This window comes from Toxotes jaculatrix, chromosome 17 (genome assembly GCF_017976425.1).
Source record: "Toxotes jaculatrix isolate fToxJac2 chromosome 17, fToxJac2.pri, whole genome shotgun sequence".
Taxonomy (NCBI): Eukaryota; Metazoa; Chordata; class Actinopteri; family Toxotidae; genus Toxotes; species Toxotes jaculatrix.
The window spans coordinates 12,693,983-12,717,057 of record NC_054410.1 but is presented as its reverse complement, the minus strand read 5'-3'; the positions used below and the strand labels follow the sequence as shown (position 1 = coordinate 12,717,057).

At 42.1% G+C, this 23,075-nt stretch overlaps 2 protein-coding genes across 2 annotated transcripts in view; both read right to left on the bottom strand.

The window, feature by feature from the left end:
* Positions 1-20,780, bottom strand: part of LOC121197355 (protein unc-79 homolog) — a 31,742-nt gene extending 10,962 nt beyond the window's left edge. The window contains 27 exon segments of the mRNA XM_041060933.1: positions 31-320; positions 1,515-1,697; positions 1,840-2,041; positions 2,429-2,610; positions 3,902-4,059; positions 4,196-4,344; positions 4,475-4,554; positions 5,068-5,209; positions 5,456-5,683; positions 6,038-6,253; positions 6,771-6,911; positions 7,657-7,780; positions 8,247-8,437; positions 8,610-8,840; positions 8,995-9,166; positions 9,438-9,667; positions 10,923-10,951; positions 11,301-11,341; positions 11,732-11,820; positions 13,071-13,135; positions 13,249-13,378; positions 14,025-14,080; positions 14,190-14,285; positions 14,556-14,726; positions 15,467-15,780; positions 19,076-19,196; positions 20,690-20,780. Coding sequence (XP_040916867.1) covers positions 31-320; positions 1,515-1,697; positions 1,840-2,041; positions 2,429-2,610; positions 3,902-4,059; positions 4,196-4,344; positions 4,475-4,554; positions 5,068-5,209; positions 5,456-5,683; positions 6,038-6,253; positions 6,771-6,911; positions 7,657-7,780; positions 8,247-8,437; positions 8,610-8,840; positions 8,995-9,166; positions 9,438-9,667; positions 10,923-10,951; positions 11,301-11,341; positions 11,732-11,820; positions 13,071-13,135; positions 13,249-13,378; positions 14,025-14,080; positions 14,190-14,285; positions 14,556-14,726; positions 15,467-15,780; positions 19,076-19,196; positions 20,690-20,711 — 4,053 coding nt within the window. The 5' untranslated portion in view covers positions 20,712-20,780.
* A 1,034-nt stretch (positions 20,781-21,814) lies between these two features.
* si:dkey-85n7.8 (COX8 domain-containing protein) lies at positions 21,815-22,987 on the bottom strand. Its single transcript, XM_041061101.1, has 2 exons — positions 22,807-22,987; positions 21,815-22,111 (listed from the first exon to the last, which is right to left on the bottom strand). The coding sequence occupies exons 1-2, from the start codon at positions 22,921-22,923 to the stop codon at positions 22,004-22,006; spliced, it is 225 nt and encodes a 74-aa protein (XP_040917035.1). The 5' UTR covers positions 22,924-22,987; the 3' UTR covers positions 21,815-22,003.
* Between the last annotated feature and the right edge of the window lie 88 nt (positions 22,988-23,075).

Below are 23,075 nucleotides of genomic sequence, written 5' to 3'. Positions count from 1 at the left end.
AAAGAGATAAAAAGCTTATATTTTAGTCACTTGTGAGATGCCAGCGATGAAGGCATTGAAGCAGGTAGAGGTGCGCATCTTCTGAGGTGCGATCATGAAGCAGCCCTCTTGTTGGTCATAACCCAGCAGCACGTACAGGTGACGCTTCACAGTGTTGAAAGCCTTGGCGCTGCCAATGTCGGCCTCGGCGCTGCTCTGGTCTTTGGCCATAAATTTCATGAGCACCATGATCAGCTGGTGAACTGTCTGGTGATCTATGCCAGCGTCCTCAGGAAGCAGGTCTCTGATGATGGTGTCGTCCTCGGGAGACGGGGTTTGGCCTACAAGAGGGTCTGAAGCGTCAGGGTTAAAGTGAGGGAGGAAACGTGCTGCAGATAGGGGAGAGGGAAGGGTGCAGGAGCAGGAGGAGTAACAACACAGAGTTGGAGGGGGGGCGTCAACTCTCCTGTCCACTTCTCTGTCCAGAGAGTTGGAGACATCATCATGCAGTGACATACATCAAGTGCAACGTGTTCATGGAATATGTAAACAGGGTAAACACAGAACATGACCTGCTAGCTGTTAGCAAGAGTGTTTTTTTCTTTTCACTCTTTCCAATGTCAGAATTAGTGTAAGCCTGAAGGCAGGATGAAAAAACAATGACTGTCATCACAGAGCAAACATTGCTTTTTCATATTCCATTTTATATTTCCATATATAAGCTTCACTGATAGCGATACATCTCCTCCAATATGATGTGATTATGAAGAGTAATATTGTATGTTTCAGATTTGGGTTGTTATTTACCTGGCAGGACTTTCTCTATCATATCTCCCAGTGTCGGGGCAGACTGCTCTTGCCTCGTAAGCCTTAGCGCTAAAAACCACATATGAAGAACACAATTTAGGAGAACGCACAGGGGAGGTAGCACAGGACACGTCTGAGCTTCATCGTCAACCGACACGTCCACACACAAACACACACACAAAATCCACCAACTACACGGCCTCAAAACAGTACAAAATCCAAGTGTTCCCAAGATTGAAGGCATTTGGGATGATCGCACATATCCAACAACCACATCATGTTTGAAGCCAACACAAGAAACATCTTCCCAGAAACTCAGACAGCCTTCTGTGCAGAGCCAAAGAATGACATGGTAGGGAGTTCCTCCTTTCATAAAACAAAGTGGTGTTTAGACATTCAAGTGAAGTGAATGAGTGATGTCCAAACGAGTGAGGAGAGAAACATTAGGAAAATGGGGCCAGACTTTGGTCAAATAGCACTTGCAAATAAAATTATTATTGGTTTCACCCACAAGTACTAGAAAATGTGCAGCGTCAGGTGACTCTCTGAACAGGAACGATACATAGTCATGGTTTGTGTTTGTAATGTCATGTTTAATGTTCCCTCTAAGGAGGCACTTAAACAAATTTCAAAAGGTATTTGCAAGCACTGTTTGACCACAGACTGAATGAAAGCGACACAGGTTAAGATTCAAAAGGGAGACAAACTGGCTGATCTGTGTTACTCACGAAGTCGGTTGCTCAGTGACTCAGGGAGAGAAAATGCCCGTTTAGACTCCGCCGGGCCTCCCTTCACACTGTCACGGAGCGAACGCACACTCTTCTGCCGATTCCTGGCGAAACGGGCCCTTCGTATCTTCCACAATGCTGCATCACTGAGGTTGGCTACATTGGTTCGTACGGCTGTGATGGCTGTAAAAAGGAAAGGTTATAATAACAACTAAATTTGGAGCACTATTAGGCTGTGAGGTTTTTGTTACAACAAATATTATGCCAAGGGCAGTGGAGGAGAAGCAGGTGTAAAAATTTGAATGGGGACACAGACAAAACATACTTGTAGGGAAAGGGAACTCCTTGTTGCAGTCCAGGTGTAACTGGGCCTCCAGAGATAATGTTTCAAAGCGGTTGACAAAAAACTCCCAGCTAAGCGCAGGAATGTCTTTCTTCAGGAAGTGCAGCAGCAGGAGTTTGCTGAGGATGACTGGTCGATCCCTCACAACAGTGTCAAACTGGAAATCCAGGCACAGACACAAGCCCTGCAAAATACACAACACAGAACATGTAGGTGCATAAACACACAGGATTTTACACACACGACGCTTAGTTAGTCAAGTGAATGTAAATTAATTAGCATCTATTTTGATAAATGATTAATTGTCTAAATAGTTTTTTATGGTTCCAGTCTCTCAAATCTGCAAGTTTTTCCTGTCTTACTTTACAGTTAAGGAAAAACATTTGGCCTTTGGACTGTAGGTCAGATTTAAAAAGCAATGAGGGTTTTAAGAATTACAATAATGTGCTTTTCTCCAATATTTCTCCAATAATAGTAGATCCATATTATGTATATCCATTTCATCTGGCATACATCTGTTTCTGACAAACGTTTTTGTCCTCTGAGCTGTATGACTGTGTGAGCAGGTCACCTGCAGGGCTGGCCTCTTGATGGTGTCCAGTAGCAGTCTGGCTCGTGTGGCCACGGCTGGGTTGACGTCCTCCACAGAAGCCAGGAAGCAGCAGAAAGCATGGGCCAGGGAATACTTGAGCAAGTGGTTCTTCGTCACTGCGCCAATGTCCAGGAACCGACACAGCACCGCTACCTTCTCAACTGGTAGTTTTCATGAGAATAAACAGTGAAGGGGAACATCATCAGCAACAGAGACAGATTTCCCAATAAGATGAGGCAACTGAGCTGCCAGATGTCCTGCCATAATTACCGTGATATCATAAACAGACCCTGCAATGAGATCACTGATGAAGATAAGTTAATATATTACTTGGATACTCTTTCTATGTCATCATATTTGCCTTCACATAATGCATGGATGTATCATTATTTGTTTTGTTTGCTAAAGAAATAAGAAATTACATGATATATGTATGAACAATATACAGTTTACTTATAATCTGTCTAAATTACATGTATCACTATACTGTGTATCACTGATGTGCAAATTTATGAAGAAAGGTACACAACAAGTCTCACTGGGCATCTACTCTGTGGGTGAAGTGCAAGAATACAGATTCTACAATATAATGTTATTGTGTTCGCAAGGAGGTGGTTACATACACCCACTCTGACAACACAATGTCCCATATCTGTGCTGATGGGTAGCACCCAGTGTTGACCACTAGGTGTCAGTGTGGGAGTGAAGAGACAGGCCAGAGCAGGGAGAGCCAGTTGTAAACCATGCAAGAATGGTTTACAACCACAACTATACAATTATATGTTTCAACAGTGCTAATAACAGGAAATAATATTATTAAAGGTGCTTATGTTCATGATATAGATCAACAGCCTTTCAGCCTGACATTATGATGCAACATTTTACTGGGTGGGACGACCAAATAACTGAATTTATTTTATTTCCTAACCTATCTGTATCCACAATAGGCTAATAACTTTAAACCTTCTAAGAAATATTTACTGTGTGTTTAGGGCAACCATCAGTTCAGTTGCTGTCCTGTTTCACTACATCCATACATGGAGTCAGAGGACCTGTCCTCTGCCTCTGTCTCAAGGTCATACAGCTCCTCTCTGCCAATCACAAGGCGAGAAAAACCTTATTAATCCCACAATTCCCCTTTGCTGCCTGTTTGAGCCACATGGTAACCATGGCAACATAAGGGAGAGATGTGAGCAGGAGGTGGTTTAGGAAGCATATTATGTAAGCAAAGTGGGGTCTTCCTCTAACAATTTATTCATACAACCACAACCACTTCACTGAAAGTAAAAGCCCATTGAGGATGGTTAAGTCACGTCATGATGAGCTTGATGCTGTGTTTATACCTTAGAATGAGGCTACGTATACAATCATTTGGATGTCAGCAACTGCAGATATCATATGCAGTATTTTATTTCACACATTATTGTAAGCCACCTATTCTCTGTCCCTCACCTGCTTCAAATCGTATTTTCCAGTCTTTGCTGTTGAAGTTCGAGTTGATGAGGTTCCAGAAGATGTCGGCCCCATGGGATAAAGAGAGGGCGTGGAGGAGCTGAGGCACAGCCAGAGAGGCTAACTGGCAAAACTCTGACTTCAGCATGGACCACAGACTGAAACACAAACACCAAAGCAGACACATGCACGAATGACCATCAAGAAGTTAGCTTGGTAAATCGACAACTGGAAACGGATATTTCCACCCATATGATCATTTTCGGTGACAGAGAGGAAGTTATGAGCACACACCTCGGGATGAGCATCTTCTCCTGGATGTAAGCCAAAAACTGGGGGTGATCCTTGGAGGCAAGGTACAAACACTCTCCATGGAGACACAGGATCTTCAGACAGTTCAGCATGTTGAACAAGATGTCAGGCTCCTCAAACTTGGACATTTCCTGAATATAAAGAAGATACTGAGTCACAGTGTGGCGTTTGTACAGTCATAAATCACAAGAAACATTCTTGAATGCTTTCATCCACTTTGTGCCTTGGTTTTCTCATTCAGTTATTCAGAAAGAAAAGTACCTGCAGGATGGTGTATATAAGCTTCAAAGACACAGGGAGCTGCTGATAGGAGAATTTCTTATCGGTGTTATTCTTCATGGCTGAAAGGAAAAAGACTGTAGTGTTAAAAAAGTTCAACTTATGAGTTATTATAAATATAGTAAAGCAGATGCAGATGACTAGTACAAAACACAGGGATACAGTGATGAGCCTGAAATTGATATTACTCACTAAATATGTAGCTGGAGACCGTAGCCAGTTAGCTTAGCATAAAGGGAATCGGCTATTTGAGTTTTTGTTCAGATTAAACAAACAAGACATAATGTTTTAATTAGTGAGCGATACAGGTGCTGGTAGGCAGACTTTGTTGCTTTGGACAGAGACAGGTTAACTGTTTCCCAGTTAACCTGTCTTCTTGGCAAGCTAACTGGCTAACTGTTAGTTTAGCTTATAGTTTAGATTAGCGAAACCAAATTAGGAGTATTCTGTACAGAATTATTGGTATTCTTATGGCAGTAAAAGCTGAATGAAATTATAATTTCTTTTGGCTGACACATTTAATGATTTTTTGTTCAGTTCTTGACATTAACATTGTGCACAGAACTGATACATACATGCGTTATCAGGAGAGTGGTTACTGGGGTTGTCAGTGTGTGTGCCACTTGGGTTGTCCCCTTCCTCACTTCCATTTTCCATCCCGAGGGAAAAATCTGTTTGAGGTAAGAGCAAAGTTTCCTCCAAACTGTCCGTGGGTTCCTGCAGAAGAACGACGCATTCTTAAAACATTCCCTTCATATTAAATTTCTAAGTTCACAAAAACAAAGAGAGACAGACATTAACATGTTTTATGAACATGATTTATGTCATCTACCACAACACTGGCTCAGCCAGGCACACAGTGGTGTTTTTGGCACTGCGGTTTGGGAGAGGATTATTGCATGACATTTAATGCACAGGGTTAATTTATATTTGGTGCATAAAAATTCATGCTGTGTGTCTCACCACCAGGCGTATCTCTTCTCGGGGGGTCAGCCTCTCCAGGAGCTCACAGCCCAGCTGGTAGCACAGGATGCTGGATTGGCACAGGCTGCACTCTAGGGCCTTCTCATCCTTCTGGCAGGTGTGTGAGCCCCCCCATGGGGCCTGGAAGACATTGTTGATAATGCCCACGATATCCTTCCCCAGGCTGCTGTCTAGACCCAGCATCACACCATCATCCTGGAGCTCCATCTGGGACAGCGGGGGAGACAACCGTAAAAACAGGGGAACAAAAAGTGGAGCACGATGCACAAATCTCAAGATCCCACCTGAGTGCATTGTTGTGACTGCACTGAATGTGTCACTTTTCTCAATATGAATGAGTAAACTATGTTGTATATTGTTTGAATAACATTTGATGATACCGTGTTGCAGGTTTGTGTTAAGATGTTTTGTTGCTCCCATAGAAATACCTAGAAACAAACTAAATCCTCATAAGATTATAAATATTAAAATAGCATCAGAAACAGACCATTAGTCCCTCCCTAGATCTATGATAGAAAAATCTTTTAGTGATTTTTCATCAGGTTGGTACAGTAAGGTCACCTGCTTTAGGATGAGGTCAAACATGAGGATGAAGCAGCCGAGGTTCATGTCATCATCGTCACAGTCCAGATCCAGGGCACAGTGGCCAGTGGCGTGACCCAGGTTTTTGAAGGGGCTGCAGCGCAAGGGGCTGCGGAACGGGCTCCTGAAGGGGCTGGGGAATGGGCTGAGGGTGTTGTGCTGCCCACGGCGTCCTGGATCTGATACCACACTCACCTATGAGCAAAGAGCATGTTATTAAATTAAGTAAAATATATATCTTTCACTTAAAAGTCAAAGCACTTATGCTCTCAACAGTCTTTTAATCTCCAGTCAAGTCCCTCTGTTACTCCGAGTTATTATGATCCGTGACTGCAGAGTTGTTCTTCTATAAATCTCAATGATGAATCTACATCACAGCCAAGTTTAATTAAGCCCTATAAGGAATCTAAATTTAGACATTACAAGTTACCATGGCAACATACAGCAGACTCCAATGAATGGCAGAAAACAGAAGAGTAGACGAGTAGAAATGTGTACATCCTAATCCTAAACAGGGATCTGACAGTCTGACAGAACAGAAAACATTGGTGATAATTTGAGTAGAACGAGGTGGGTTTTTTTAAATATACTCTGTGACTGGGCTTATTAGTGATGTGACATTTACAGGGAAGTGAAAACAAGTGAAGATTGTTATTGAGCCCTGATATCTTTCATTTTTTGGGAGTATTTTTGGCATTGCAGTCCTCCTCACCCTGCGGGCCCCAGTGTTGCCAGTCAGATCTGAGGCACGTGTCTTCCTCTGATTGGCCAGCTCCTTCAAAGAGTTCACTCCATCAGAGAACATCCCAATCAGCAGCTGAAGAGGAACCACAATGTCCAGCTCTGACAGCACCTACGTCCAAACAAAACACACACAGTGTCAGTTTACCAAAATCACCAAAAAACATATTTTTCGACTTACCATGCGAATTGTTTTGGTTGTATTAATTTCTGTTGATGATGATCAAAGCATTAAATAATTACCTCTGAAAAACACATTAATAGTAATGTGCCTTTCCAGAATTGTCAGTCTTAGTTACTTAGAGTAATTTACAGATCAGGCTGTGGACAGATTTTATCAGGAACTTTTTTTCTAAAGGAGAATAATGAAAACTGTAGTTTTCAAATGTTTCAGAAAAAAAAACTAAATTCTATTCACATCCATTTGTATAAGGTTCGTTGAATGACAGATACCTCAAAACCTGGGCAAAAGACATTAAAGCTGCAAGCATCACTAGATATGACTGGAATAAGTACTTTATGATTTGGGTCAAACTGGGCATCACTTCTCTGCCTGATTTGAATGTGACCTGTTTACTGAGGGTGAATTAATGCAATCTCTTGATCACAGTTGTGACAGAAAACTTGAAATTGATCCATGTATATGGGGCAGCAAGCTGTGAGTGCAAATGGGATGAAAGGCAAAAATCCCTCCTATCTCTCTCAGTGTCGTTCTGCGACCCAGATCCATATTCAGCAGGGCTCGTGCCCAGACTCGCACACTCTATGACAGCCTGTTCACTTCACACTCGCTGTGGACAGAACCGCAGGATGTGAACTGGACACAAGACAGCATGTGTGTGTGTACATGTGCTTACATGCAGCCACAGCAGAGCCTGCTCTTGCACAGATGCTGGATAGCCAGAGAATCTGCAGCTGATGAAGCCGAACATTTCCTCCATGGAGAAAGGCAGGGGGCACAGCTCAATATCAAACATTTTGCTGTAGGGAGAAGGCAGATGAGAATAATGTTTATGTAAATTCATTTATACAAAGAGGCAGGACCAAAATCATCCTCAGATACTGTTACACAATCATCTTTGTCATTTTCAATATTGTTTCATGAAGTGATGATGTAGTTTCATTGTCCTCACAGTGCCTTTACTCTGTTTCCTCTTCATCTGGCGGTTTCATTTATGCACACATTTTCCAGAATCATGTAAAGGTGGAAGACACTAGCTACAGCTACTGCTGTAGCTAGTGTAACAGTAGCTTAGCTTAGTATAAAGACTTGAAGAAAGGGAAACAGCAAGCTCTGCTTTCTTCATTACATCTATATCAACAGCTAGTAGTATGTTTGTTTAATCTGTCCACTAGCAGAATCTAAAAACGACAAGGTGTAGTTTTATTTTTCTTGGTGAATAGTGAGTGAAACTAATATGCAAACACTCCAAGGAGGCGGATGTACCTGAGCACTTCCCGGAACTCTTTGAGCTGGTGGTCGGGCACCTCAGTGCGGATGGCCTCCAGCCACTCAGGCATGAAGCACTCCCACAGAGGTTGACTGATGACATTGTAAGGTATCAGACACAGGATGCGGTTCAGGCCCTCCTTCAGCTGGGTCACCGTGCTACATGACTTGTCCCAGTAACCTCCCACCTGGGGAAACGTTAACACAGATCGGCTTAGATCAGCTGGCCTGCCCTGAATAATTCTAATACACTTCAATCAGTGAGATCCTGATTTTGTCTTTTTCTTGTAGCCTGTACCAGTACTGTGTACATCCTTAACCATGTCATGTCTGCTTAGTTTACCTTGGTTTTCACCTTACCCTGGCAAATTCAACAGGTTTGGGCAGCAGACACATGACCATGACGTCAAAGCGCACTTCACACACAGTCTTTAGCCACTTGGTGACAAATTGAGGCTTTAGCTTTTCCACCAGGCTTCCAACCTCATCGTCCATCATATAGGCAGTGGAATGGAACCACTGGAAGACCATGCTGACCAGCCGAGCCAGACTCTCTGTAGGAGTGTTCTCATTCGGGGTACACAGGCTCACCTGCACACGTGTCAGAGACGGTCAGAGATGTAAACTAATCAGTCAGGAAACCATGAATTCAGCAGAGTAGTGATAAGAGGCCATGTACTGTACACGTTCTTATCTCACCCCTCCCTTTTATTGACAGACACAGCAACAGCTTGTGATTACACACCAGGAACCAGATGCCGAACTGACTGAGGAGGCGCTGGTCGTGCTGGTCGTCCTCCTTGTTATCAAACTCGATGTTGTCCAGAGAGTGGTGGGAGGCGGAGAGGCCCATCTGACGACGCCTGTTCAGCTCAAACTCACGCTGTTCTGCATGAATTTCTGCCTCCTTGAGAAGGCTGGATGGATGTGTAGAGGATGAGAGGACACACAAATGCAAAGGGAAGACAAAACTGAGCCATATTGACCCTGACAGTGCAAAAGTGAAATAAAAACACCAACATAAATTATCCTGACGCTGGATATATATTAATAATCTAATTTCATGCCATATTGTTGTCTACATATTCATGTAAAAACATTTTTGCAGCCTGTAATGTTTTACAACATTACAGGCTTATGCCCTGTAACTGTGGTTGTGATATGTCAGTGTAAACACTGTGAATGTACCTTATAACAGCTTCCACAGTGCACACCAGCTCCTCCGCTCCGCACTCCCGGGTGTTGATGGGAGGGGGCGAGGTCTGGTACAGATGGGTCTCCGCCGCAGCCCCCACCTCGCTGCTGTGGTGGTTGACATGGCAACGCTTGCAGTAGCGGACAGGCCGGTTGCCATGGCGCCCACAGCAGCCAGCCGAGAAGCAGGTGACCACAGCCCTCCTAACATGAGAGCTACAGTTCTACAGAAACAAGCCGAGAAATAAGAGAAAGAAGGAGGAAGAGGAGGAGGAGAGATCATTTTCTTTCTTTTCTTGGCAGCAGGCAATGAAGTATGGACATGCAACAATCACAGTAAACCAGTCAATAATATCTCATGGCAAGCCTCTAAAAATAAATGTATTTCCAGGTCTCAAAAACAGCTAACTACTCTCACAATTCGTATCTCCCTCTCCAATATGCATTTCTTTGGAGAAGTTGATCTGTCTACATCTTCAGCAATAGAAAAAGTCTGTGTGTCCCCATGGTATCTCAGGTTTCTAAAAATAAAAAGCATGGCACTAGAGAAGCATCCTAATCTGATCAGCCTCTAATCTTGTGCCATTAGAGGGATGCAGTGCTCCCTATCAAATTAACATATCTGTCCTCTGATGGTGAGTTCTCGCATTCATCCATCCAGCTTTCATCAACAAGAAAAACACTTTTGATGTTGTTGTTGTTGTTTAAAGTATGTTCCATCTTGGTTTTCATGGTGTATTTATAAGTAGCTACTCTCAGATGAAGAGTGCTGTCTAAGTTAATAATGACAAATCTGGTCTAAACCCAGGTGGGAGTTTAAAGAGCTTTCTGGAATAGGTGGTACAAAGCCTGATCAGAAAGGAAGGTTGTGGATTATAACCAGGATAGAGGCCAGCTGTCCCCTGACAACATCAGTCAGCAGCTCGGCCTGACTGGAATACCTGAGATCATCTCACACTCAGTTTTCCCAGTGTCGCCCTGGAAACCAGCAGGGAGCACTTGTGCCCTCGGCAGTGCATTCAGCAGCAGCGAACAAACATCACGCCCCAGCAGCTTCATTTGAAATGACTTGGCTTTTACTGAGCCACTTCAATGAATGGACTCCGCAATGGGGAAAGTATTTCAGGTTCATAAATAAATGACCTTGCTATGGATCAGAGGTATTAATGTATTTTATGAAATATTGCCAAGGTTGACAGATTCAATTTGTTCATGTTTTCAGTGATAAAACACTGAAAAAGTGTACTGTTTGATTTGTGGTGACACATTTTAGTTGGGTTCAGCAGTTTAAAGCAGAATTTCATTATTCTGACGAAGCACAGAAGTAAATCAGTAATGACAACAACTGCCTGCATAGGTTAAATTGTTCTAAATATAGAACAATTGGTAGGGTACAGTATTATATCATGCTGTATGCAGCAGGGAACATCACAGACAGCAGACAGATTAGTTTCATGTTGCTGTATATATATATCTTACCTTCTTTTGGCAAATGGCAGATATCTCTGCTGTAAAGACAAATCAGCAAAAATGAATTTGCAGACAACAGAAGCAGCTTTTTTGAATTAGTCATATTTTTCATTGCAAAATATAAATAAAATTTACATACAGCACAAAGCAACTTCTATACATTACATACAACTTAAATTACCAATAGCTCATGCTTATCTGTGTTAGTCTCTGTATCAAATCTGTGCCTCTGTATCATGTACCAAAAACCTTGCTTTAGTTTATTGCAGGTACTGAACATCTGTACACTATGTATATCCTATATTCTATTTACTGTGTATGTCTTTGTGAAAGCAGGACAGATTGAAACAATGAATATTCAAACTGCTTCTTGTTGTGTGCGCTCACCTTGGGGCAGCAGTACATCAACGAGCCATTCAGCGTGGTCTCTGAAAAGGTCAACAAAATGTATGAACAATAAATGATTTAAAGGTAAAGTGCTACCCAGAGCCTACGTATATGTCCACCTGGTGCATATACAGCAGTCTCAACTTCCAAACAGAGCTGGAACACAAAATATCTTCTCACTATATCAGTGAAAATACAAAACTGTGGAGCCATGCAATTATAATATGCTACACACTGGAGAAAAGAGAAACAATTGGCTGCGTGGTTTTGTGATGATGATCTCATTATTGGCGCAAGGGAATTACGTAACCATGGCAATGTATTTCCCCTGGGTTAAAGAGAGGAGTAATGAGGCAGGCAGTGGGTGATGTATGTTTGGAATGGCACCTTATTGAAGCAGGGGGAGGAAAAGAGGTGAAACAGATGCATACCCTGCTATCCTCTGGCTGCACTCCTCACATATATAAAGAGGAGGGGGCTTGTCTCCCAGGGCAACAGAAAGAGTAGGATCTATACACATCTGCAAAAGTGATAGAGGTAGAGTCAGAATATGCATGTAGTATTTACAATAAACATTGTGATACTTTGATGTTTTATTTTCATGCAAACAAAAGGGAAAGAAACAATTGCTACTCATTTAAGGACAGTAATAAAACATGGGGGTGGGGAGGGGGAATTAACATTATGTTAGTAATATAACTCTGTGGAACTGGTACAATTTATTTTGTCATTTATGACCAAAAGTACACATTTGAAACTTAATATGCCACTTTATATGACACATTTGGATTTTTCTGACACTTTTAACTTGCCATCTTACTATAGTTCTGTTTTCTGTACAGATGCAGAAAAAAATCAGGGTGGGAACTGCTGTGGGAAAGTAATAATATACAGTATGTGCTCTCTCAGTCAGTCACTAAAGACTCTCTCCCACTCTCCCAAAAAATTTACTAAACTCAGCAAAAAGAAAAAATCACAAATCCCCTTTTAAAGATTTTCATTTCATGATTTTCATACAGTCTTTTAGAATAGAGTATCATATATTTTCCACATGTCCCTCTCACATAGTACTCCATAGGAGTAGCACAATCATGATTTTGACCAAGAAATGACTTCACACCTATACCTGTCTCCCCACGCCTCTGTGTGCATGGCTGCGTGCATATGCTGCACTCCGCTCTCTCGCAACCTGTGCCTGGCCCTGTGCTAAACCCCATTGCTCATGGCCTCAATGTTCAGATGGTGCACTGTAATTTACTGTGCTCACTTGATGCCACCCTATCCTCAAGGGCTGCGTGGGGTCACCGCTTCCAATTAAGCCCCCCTCCACCCGTACCCCCTCCCTGCTCCTGGTAATTGAAATCCGGCCCCTGTCCATGCCCCTGCTCCTACTCTATTTGTCAGTTTTGAGCACAGTTGAGTAAAGGCAGGCGGAACAGATAAAGCAGAGCAGCAGAGACCGGTGTAAAGTACCACAGAAGCTGATATCATTGCCCTACTCGTGCAGCTGTCTGGGCATGCAGATTTATTTACTGAGGGGCCCGCAAAACCAAAAACACCGTCACACATGGTTGAACTCGGCAAGGAAATCTGGCACATGCCCCATGCATTCCCAAAGAACATCTCAAGGGAGGCAGCTTTTGAATACAGAGCAAACTGCTAATCTTTCTTCTATAACTTACAAGGCATTGTAGACAAAAGGGATGTGGAATCTTTTTTTATGCATCCAACAACCATAAATGTACCAGATATGTTTAAGACTGAAGTTACCTTGACAGCAGGTTTATTAATGGCATTGTGGCACTCAATATGTTGACAGTGGATTGGATTCCAGGCTGATCGAGGAAGAGAGACAGAAGATTGGCAGTAGGGAAGGAGAAAAATGGATTAGATTAGACCTTTAGTCAGTTCAAGGACAGATAAAGCAGCAGATGTGACATTATCTGACCTGTGTACTGCAGCCCCCTGTATTCACTGATGGCTCCTGGTGGCTTCAGGTTGGGCCAGTAGTGAAACAGCATCTGCACAGCTGGAGGCTTTACTTGGGATGGTCCATAAGATATTACATAAAGGAGATCCTGCATACAGAGAAAACATAAACAGTTATTAAAGAGCAACAACATTTGAAGATATTTGAACATTAGTGAATGAAAAGAAACTAGTTTAAGCTAATTTCTTTTCATTCATTAATGTTCAAATATCTTGATTGATTTAATTTGATTTTCACTCCAAGATAAATTAGATTCATTTGTAGAGACTACATTGCTTTTAAAACTATGATGACCGTTTGTATATTGAATTTTCTATTCAAATTTATTTATTATTGTTTACAGTTCGTCTGTATGCCAACTCTGAAGCTAGCACTAGCAGACCATTAGCTTAGCTTGACACAAAGACTGGGAGCAGGGGGAAACAGCTAGCTTAAAGGGTAAAAGCAAGTTGCGGTTTTATAGGTTTTTAATCGCAGTTTTTTTCTTCACATACAAGATATAATGTGTTAATTAGTGAGCTTTAGCTAGTAGGAGATTTTTTTTTGCCTTTGAACAAAGGCAGTCTTGGTGTTTCTCCTGTTTCTATTCTTTATGCCAGGCTAAGCTAACAGTCTACTGGCTGTAGCATACAGACATGAGAGTGGTGTCAATGTTCAAAAAGTCAAACAGTGAATCACATTTTTCTAAAATAATATATCTAAATTTGGAATGAAACTCATCCATTGTGCTTTACCTTCCACACTTCCTGTTTGTGCTTCATTAGACACTCCAACAATTGACAGTGATATACTAGAAAAAAGCAGAGACCAGCTTAAGTCGAGAGCCATTATTACATTTCATTTCAGTGCAAGTCATATTTGCATGCATGCTTCAAAAGCAGCCAGTATGATGGTTTTACCTGGATTTGAGGTGTACTGCATTGCAATCATGAGCATAGAGGAGGCAGACAGATTGACATAGGCCGGGACGCCCCCCTCCCTCCTAGTGGAGCCCACTACAGACAAGCAAGGGAGAGAAAAAGAAAGAATGAGAACAACTTGAAAGATTGCTTTCAGTTCTCTTCAAGGTAGCAGTGGAGATTGAAGCATTGGTTTATGTAATTCAGAGGGTGTTTGGGTGGTTTTCAAAGCTTAAATTGCCCAGAAGCTGCAATTTCATGGTGTTTTGTTCAATTTGCTATACATAATACCAATTACAGGTTGGGTTTCATTTTTACAGGAGGTGAATATGTTGGGTTAATTATCCTGTGACAGATCATACTTACATATAGCCATGGGGAGGAAAGAGGTGCTCAGGTACTCAATGATGTCTTTGTGGAGGAAAGGGGGGAAAGTGGCTAAAGTGGAGATCATAGTATAGGGCAAAGTGCTGAGAATATCATCACTGAGAAAGGGCAGGAGGCAAGTTGTTGTATAAAATATGGACTGTCCCAGATCTGATGAGAAAGGGAAAAGGCAAAAAAAGACAAAGATACACAGACACTCATTCAATAAACTGTACATACAGTATTCACATACTGTATGCAGCCACAGATGTCAAATGTACATGATAATTCAGTCATTTAACAGTTTAACAGTTAAAAAAAAAGAGAACATTTGGAATATGAGCTTCTGTTGAGGGCAGTGAGCTTTCTTTTAAAAGCCACCAAAGTAAAATTTGCCCTCAGGAAAAGTAGAGCATTCTAGTCAAGGAGATGGGTTTTCATGCTTTTGAGCTTTTTTTAACAGTGGTAAAATATTCATGAAAAATAAGAGCACTGACTGTGATGCAGACTTGGGCCCATGAAAAACAGTGTGGAAATAAGTCATTCTCAGATGTATACTAAATATATCCAAGAAAAAAAAAAAATTACATTTGCCTATGTGTGCTTTCCATTCAACTTATATATTTGCACATGACAACATAAGTAAAACATTTCTCCCACTTTACATAAACATGCAGTCAAGTATGATACACAGAAGAGAAGGCCTATGTCTGGTGTATCCAATGGCTTATGAACGATTAAGTTGACAGGATCCAGCGTGCTCCCAATCACCCCATGCATCCCTCAAGATCCTCAGCAGGACTTCTCTCTTCCCGTTACAAAAGAGGCCAAAAAAGCAGCAGTGGCTTCATGCAGGCCAGACGGCTCAGGGATGATGATGACAAACAGTGGTGCACTGGGCCTTGACTCACCATGCTGACCGTGCTGCAGCAGGGGCACCAGGTCAAGCAGGGTCACGAGGGTCACATAGAGGCCCTGATAGTCCAGAGAGGGGTACTCTGAGAGCTGAGCGTCCCGACTCTGCTGCCCCTGCCCCCCGCGGTCTGACGGGGCATCGCGCAGAACGCTGTAAAGGAGGGAGCGAGTAACTGTAGGGTTGATGGAACTGACTTGTGGTCTTAGAGATGGGGTGAGTGGGAATGGCACAGGAAAAAGACACATGGTCATGGGCACGGCCAAATTGGAAGCTTCCTGGTTCTCCTTCCTGCCTGTGCGGGACAGAATGCTGCTCCGGGGCGGGAGGGGAGGGGAGGGAGGGTAGGGGAGGGGAACAAGGGAAAAAAAGAGACAACAAAGACACAAAAAAACAGCACATTACATTGAAATGGCACTACAGAGACAGCGTAAATAGAAAAAAACAAACCCAGATAAACCCCACATAGGATGCAGTGTCTCACTATTTGACTGTATCACTGAAGGCACGGGCAATTTTTCCCTGCTTTGTCTGTTCAGAGTGACTTTAATTCAATTTATCTCGTTTTATCTATCTTTGCACTTGAAAAACAAAAAAAACATGAGCACAAACTGCAATGATCACTGCATCTCATGCGTATCTGGTGACAAGGAGCAAAAATATAAAAAATGGCATGTTTTCAGTGGCAACCCCATACTTCTCCAAAAAGGGACAGTCCCTCGACTGTCCCTCGATGGCTGCCATCATCCAATCAGCAAGGTCAGTGGCTACCATGCAAAAGGGCCAATGAGCCGTGGAATTTATTTTAAAAAGAAATTTCCTTGTCTTTAGTGGGGCTGTCAAAGATGGGAGTGACACCAAATTGGTTCGGGAAAATACAGAGGTGACACTTTTGAAACATGCTTCAGCCAGTAATAAACATGTGTGTGAGGTTAGATCAAGTGCTCCTAGGTCACAGCACATGTTTATTGCACCAGAGAAATAATGTCCGTATGCATACGTTATGATACTGTACCAGTATCATCAGGAGAAATAATGAGATCCAACAGGCATATGGATTCAGGTTTCTAAAATAAATGTAACAACTAATCTACGGTAGAGGAGAAACTATAATGACAAAGGAATAGGTTGTATCGGGGGAGATGACTGGTAGCATTATGTTTGTGAGCTAATGCAGGATGGACAATTGTGTTTGCTGTCCCCTGGGGAAGGTGGTAGACATATTCAATTTTAAGAGAGGAAAAACAAAAGCAAAAACTAGTTGGGTTGAGTGTGGAGCGTCTAGGGTGGAGGAGGGGGAAGGGGGGGGCCAGAGAGCATTGCTCTTTTTACTGCACATTATTAAAGAGCTAAGCTGTTCTATCAGGCAAATGATTGGGATTTATCATGAGAGCCCAGATTATAAAATGCTGATGTATTGTTTTTTCCTTTTTTTTTTTAAAAGGTCACTCAAAAAAAGTAGAGTTACAGCATTCTTGGCGAGTGAGAAAGGGGATTTGATAAAGATTTTTTTTACACAACATTAGATGCATAACGTTGAGTTTATATGTAAACAGCAGCAGAATGTAACATTTTCCGACTGATCCCCTCAAAGTTATACTCTGTAAGATTTTAGTCAGTGTAGATTCATTCATAAAGCTGTGTTAGTACACAGCATAAACTCAAACAGGACTTATACACAACAACAGACTTTATCTCAGAGTATGACTTTTTCACTGCCAGTTTCTCATATAGAAAACATCATTAATTTGAACAATGAACATAGACATAAACAGACACACTCACACACATACATTTAACATATACACACAAAGACACACACATATGTGCACACATACACACGTACAAACAACACAAAAATTACAAACATATACGACACATAAAACACATGTAGAAATGCACTGGTACAGACACATGACATACATTTACTGTCAAACCCTGCACTGTCAATACAAAATCATTGGCTATGCGTGTATCAGTAATTCAAAGCACAATCAGACTTATTGAAGTAACATGTTTTCAGGTGTGTGAGGTAAAAACAAAACTGAGCTACATCTGAACCAGTGTCTAAACAGTGCTGGATGATCCCTGCTCCCTTCACTCATTCTCATGAGTGATACATTTTGGCATGAAGTCAGCGAAGCTCACTGATGCACAGAGCTCAGTTTGACTTGGAGAAACATGACAAAGCCATGCCTCATCTTTAAGGAGGCACGTATAATTGTCAGTAAATAGAAAAGTTTAACCCTTCTCTATTTTCTGTTCTGCATCTGACCTGTGCTGAACCTCAAATTGGTGTATGAATCAGCAAACACCTCCTTTGGCCGTTTCACTTTTTTCTTTCCAGGAACACAACACATGCCTGCTCTACTTTTCAAGGCTCACTACGCCCACTTTCTCACTCTCTCTCACCCTCTCACATTTTCCTCTTTCTCTTTTTCTTCACCCCGGGCTTTGGAAGGCACAGGTGTATAGATAATCCTGGAGTCCCTGCTGAGGAAAGCAGGCCTCTCTAATGGTGGGGAGAATGATTTGTTCTGCATATCAGAGGCTAAGAGGCTGTGCTTCGGGAACATATCAAGCAAGAGCTAACAGTGGCATCATAGTGAGTGATTGTATTCACACTCAGATGACACTGCCCCTGAGAGGCAAAATCGTCACTTGAGTTAATGCAGATTCCCGCAGATGCAGCCCCTGTCATAATCCATCTAAACGTAGGAGAGGCCATGTTTAAAACAGCGTGCACCGTAGCTGCTGGTGCCCTTCAGCAAAGCACAAAGAATTCGGGATACTCTGTGAGCATCACTCAGCGTAGGAATAATCCTTATGGGGCTGAGGCATAAAGTGTAGAATTGAGGCCAGCTGCCAATCTCAAATAGATTGCCCCCTAAGCTGTTAATAATGATAAAAGTGGGGCACACAAGTTCAGCCTTCAGTAATCCCACCCGTTTTGTAAATTAGTTAATAACTTAGGGCAGGACTACTATTTTCTATGAAGCCAGCGGGGCAGTAAGACTAAATCAACCATATGACACAAAAAAGTGTCCTATCACTGCACTCTATTTTGATATGGAAAGAAGTTTGAGATGGAAAAAAAGAAAAGGGAAATGACACATAATTAAATTCGATGTGTCCAAAATGGCTGCCTACTTGACCTGTGTTGGAGAAGGAAATAACATGTTGTTCCTTCCTCAGGCTTTCACAGCACCCTGGGGAGCAGACTGACCCTGCAACTGCAGAGCTGGAGGACCTGCCCTCCTGCCCCTCTGGGAAGGACACAGCACACCGCCCCTGGGAAGCCTTCATCTGGTAGTCGACCACTGAGTCAATAAACATCACTGAGCCGTTTATCTCTGCTGCTGCTTTACCACAACACCCTAACTCCATAGAAAATCTGCTGCAGCCTCAAAGCAGGACAGCCAAGGCAGTAGACGGAGTTGGCTGCTTCCCTAACTTACAGCCATTTAATGGTGTCACTGTCATCCCTTTCAGAAAATGTGTCAGAAAAACCTACAGTAAGTAAACTTGTCTGATCACGAAGGAAGCTAAATATCAAACATTCTACAGTCTGTTACTTCACCTGTTGGCTCCAGAGCAGGGTACTTACCTGAGCAGGGTTTGGGAAAAGTATTTCAGTGTGTTTGCAATGTCTGTTCCGGAGGGCACAGGGTAAATATTGTGTTGCACACGGTTGTGATACTCTTGCAAGTATCGTATCTTAGAGGCAACTAGACAAAATAAAAAGCAGAGTAACAAGGAAATCAACACTAGTGAGACTATCATATATTGTTAAAGTATTAATCTGAGCACAAAGTTCAGGCAAACGGTTAAACATGCATGAATCTACAGTATATATATATATATCTGTTGTTGTTTTGTTGACAAAGAGTCTCTGTTCCCATGGCTCTCTGGCCTTCACCAGGTGACCTTTCTGGTATAGCAGTGAGGTTGCAGGACGCCCAAGGGGAGTCAGCAACCTATTGCTTACAGAAACAAGCTTATGTACAAAAGGTTGCCAGTTCAAGTCCCAAGACAAGCTGGGAAAATGTGGTCAAGGGTGAACATGCGTACTCACCCCTTAACAAATAAAACTGATGGACATTTCAGCAATGAATCCTTGCTGCTCACTATGTTGAACTACTCCCCTCTATGTCACTGTATTAGGTATGAATGCATTATTTGTTTTTGCCTGGTTAAATAAGAGTTAAAATAAGTTGGAGTGGGTGATTGCTGACCCATTTTCTGTGACTTTGGGCTGTAGTGTTTAGCTTCCTCCCTGACCTGTAAATGGCAAACCCCAAAATAAAAATAACAGCTGCAGGCTTTGGGCATGTGTGGCCAAAGCCTGTGATGCAATACAATATTGTATGCATGCTTCTCTCTTCTCTAATTTTAAACATCTTAAGGGATAAATGATTATATATTTTTTGAAACATGTTTATAACAAAAGCAACCTAATAAATATATAAAGATAGAGATGTAAACAGCTGCCAATATGTTACTCAACATTGCTGATATTAGCCTGATTGATTCCTCCATATATTGGCTACTAAACGATATCAGCCACGCACAACTTTTAGCCAACTGGAATGGAAGCCACGAACACCAAGTTTGACCCCACATTTTACGTCCATCATATGTTTAACGCGAGCAACGGCTGGTTAAAAGTGTGCAAAGATCATTCAGTGATATGGGAGAGAACCTGAAGGTGGAGCCTGGTTTCCACCTGTTCAAAAGCGATCGGAAGGATGAGGAGGAAATGATCAACAGCCTTCAGGGCGATGTGATCAAAGCACGTTATTGATCAGTCTAATGCCACCATATTGTCCAGTAAAGAATCTGTCAGGTCGACCTTGAGACCAAGCACTACACCTCGCTTTTTTTTTCGCACGCACCTCATCCGGCCACGTCAATCAAAAATAAATAAATAAATAAATTACGTGACGACTGTGAGATCTAGCAACGAAATTGTTTTAACATGCAGAGAAATACAGGGAGATACGGTGGCTTCCTGTGTGCACACTGAGCCCTCCAGCCATCCTCTGCAGTGAGAGGACGTGTTGCAACCTGCCTTGGCAACCGCGGTTTCATCACCAAGGACAGCTCCCCTCATTCGTTTTCTTGGTTAAAACAAAAATCACATTTCCAGTTTCCGAAAAAAAAGACCATGACAAGACAGGCAAAAAAAAAAAAAAACACACACAGACACAGTCGTACTTACACTGCTCTGCCTTCGTAGACATTTCGCAGACACTTGGGGAAACATAAAACCCAGACTGTCAGTTGTTTTAGTGTGTTTTTTTTCCTCCCCGGCGTTGTGTTTCCCTCAGTCGTGAAAAAGTGAATATACCCCCCTTGCAGCCCAGGCTCGGCTTGATTGTACCACTCTGCGCGATGGATTTATACACTGAGGGGGTTTTTTTTGTGGCGGTGGTGCGGTCGTTTTCGCGAGCTTTTAGTGGAATTAAAACGAGGAACCATTTTGTGAGGCTGTTTTATAATTTTAAGAATTTTACTCTTTCATGGCGGAGAGGAATGTTGATATCCACCTCCCCGCAGCATACCTTTCCAAATGGACTGATCCAGCTTTGAGAAATTGTCATTCAAGAATTCCAACAACCCCCTCAGTCCTCTTTGAGCTGATTATAGGAGGGGAAACACCAAGCACCTCAGCGTGTTTGCCTCAATGTGTCTTTGCATTTTTGTCTCGGTGCAGCATATTAAAAAGGGTGAACATGCAACAGATGGTTGTCACATTGTCATAACCATGACGTGCCTTGGAGGAAAATCATATGTTCACGTACTGTTTGTTTTTACAAGGCAAATTTAGATATTTTATTAGCTTGTTTTTGGCGGTGTTTCCTAATTTTTGGTTACTATAAGTAAATAAGCTAATTCTCCATATTTAGACTAATATTGATATCTATTGTCACCCAAAACCCTGAAAGAGTAAACTATCATTTAATCTCCTTTATTTAGTTTAAAATGTGTTTATAGGCCTACTGCATTCTGTAAACCTGTGCTTAAATTATCATTTTTGCATTAAGCATCATTTTTTGCATTAAGTTCTGAACCCTTTACTAGGCGCAGAACTGAAAGATAAACAGACTTCACGGTCTGAAGCACTGACAGACCCTTCCCATTATGGTTTGTGCCAAAATCTGTTGGAGTATTTCCATCACATCTCCAGCTGAGGAGGAGTAACATCCTGTAATGGCAGTGTGCACCTGGAATGACCCCTCTGCTTGTTACTGCTATTTATGCTACTTCACAAAGTGTGCTGAAGCACATATTAAGTTTTTTTTTTTAAAGCATTATAGTTTTGAAGTCAGCCTTCAAATTAGATTTCTTTTTTTATATGTTTATTTGGAAATCAAACAAAATATAACAGACATCAAATCAAAGCTTTATATAGTTTCAGCATGATTTAAACTTGACCAAGGTTTTACTTCATTTCCTGATATTTTACAGATTGGAGAGAGTGACACAATAAGAGTGCATGGGTGTCCGCATGAATTCAGAGTTCTTGCAGAAGTCACGGCTGTGGAGGCGATCTCTGCCGGTAGTCTGGGATGTGATGCATGATCCATCCAGCTGGGGCCAGGAGAGCCACAGTAAACACACACATGGCAAAGACAGATTGCTGTAAGAAAGTAAATGAGAACATTAAGATAAATTCATTATTAACAGATATTATGTTCTTCGGAATAGAATTAAATCATAAGAATATTATTTATTATAATTTTATTTTGCATGAAGAATAATATTTAGGGGGGGGGGGGGGGGGGGGTGAACACCTGTGTCCACCAGAAAGGGTTCTGATCTCAGTGACTCATCAGGTGATATAAGCAGTCCCATTTATATCTTCCTACCATGATATTCCCTTTTTCCCTCTGCACTCTGGTATTCCTAACGTGAGCCAAGCTTTGTAAAAGCCCCTGTGCATGTCCCTGAGGACAGATCAGCAGATTTATCGTGGCATAAACACTGTCCGCTATGTTGCAGTGCCATCATAGGATCCCTTTTCAGAGGCCAGGGCTTCACACTGACTTATGGATAAGAAATGAATAAAACATCTCTCCCACTCTGCAGGCTGGGGAATGTAGTTCGCTTGAATTCCTCACATTAGGGGCAATAAAGTGAAGTATCACAATACTGACCTCCCAAGACTGAATATTGTCTTTAAAGTTTGATTAATTGTAATTTAGCACCCTGTTGCTACTCACAGGCAAAAGCATTGATCGAGTTCCTGAGGTTGCAGAATGCTTTCAAAAAATATGTGATGCCTGCCTATTGAACTTCTACTATACAACTACTAGCAAAGATTATCAGTCCTACCACTGGGCCGATCTTTTCCTTTGGTGGCTTGCTGTAGATGGTTGACCTGTGATTCTGCTGAATGGCTTTCATCAACGCAGACCTGGTCAGTCCGGGTCTCCTAAGAACAAAAAACATCCTTCTGCTTAGTCCAGCGCACACAGTGACTCTCCTCTACTGTAATGAAATGTTTCTGTGGAAATTTCTCCTCATATCCTGTGAGATGTGAACAGATAGTCACTACTTTTATCTAATTCCCATCACTGTTCCTGGGAGGAGTTACTTCTGTG

Coding starts and splice junctions, on each gene's coding strand:
- si:dkey-85n7.8 (XM_041061101.1), bottom strand. CDS start 22,923: ATGTTTTTTGTTCTTAGGAGACCCGGACTGACCAGGTCTGCGTTGATG. Junction 22,112..22,806: donor AGGAAAAGATCGGCCCAGTG/GTAGGACTGATA, acceptor ACTTTCTTACAG/CAATCTGTCTTTGCCATGTG.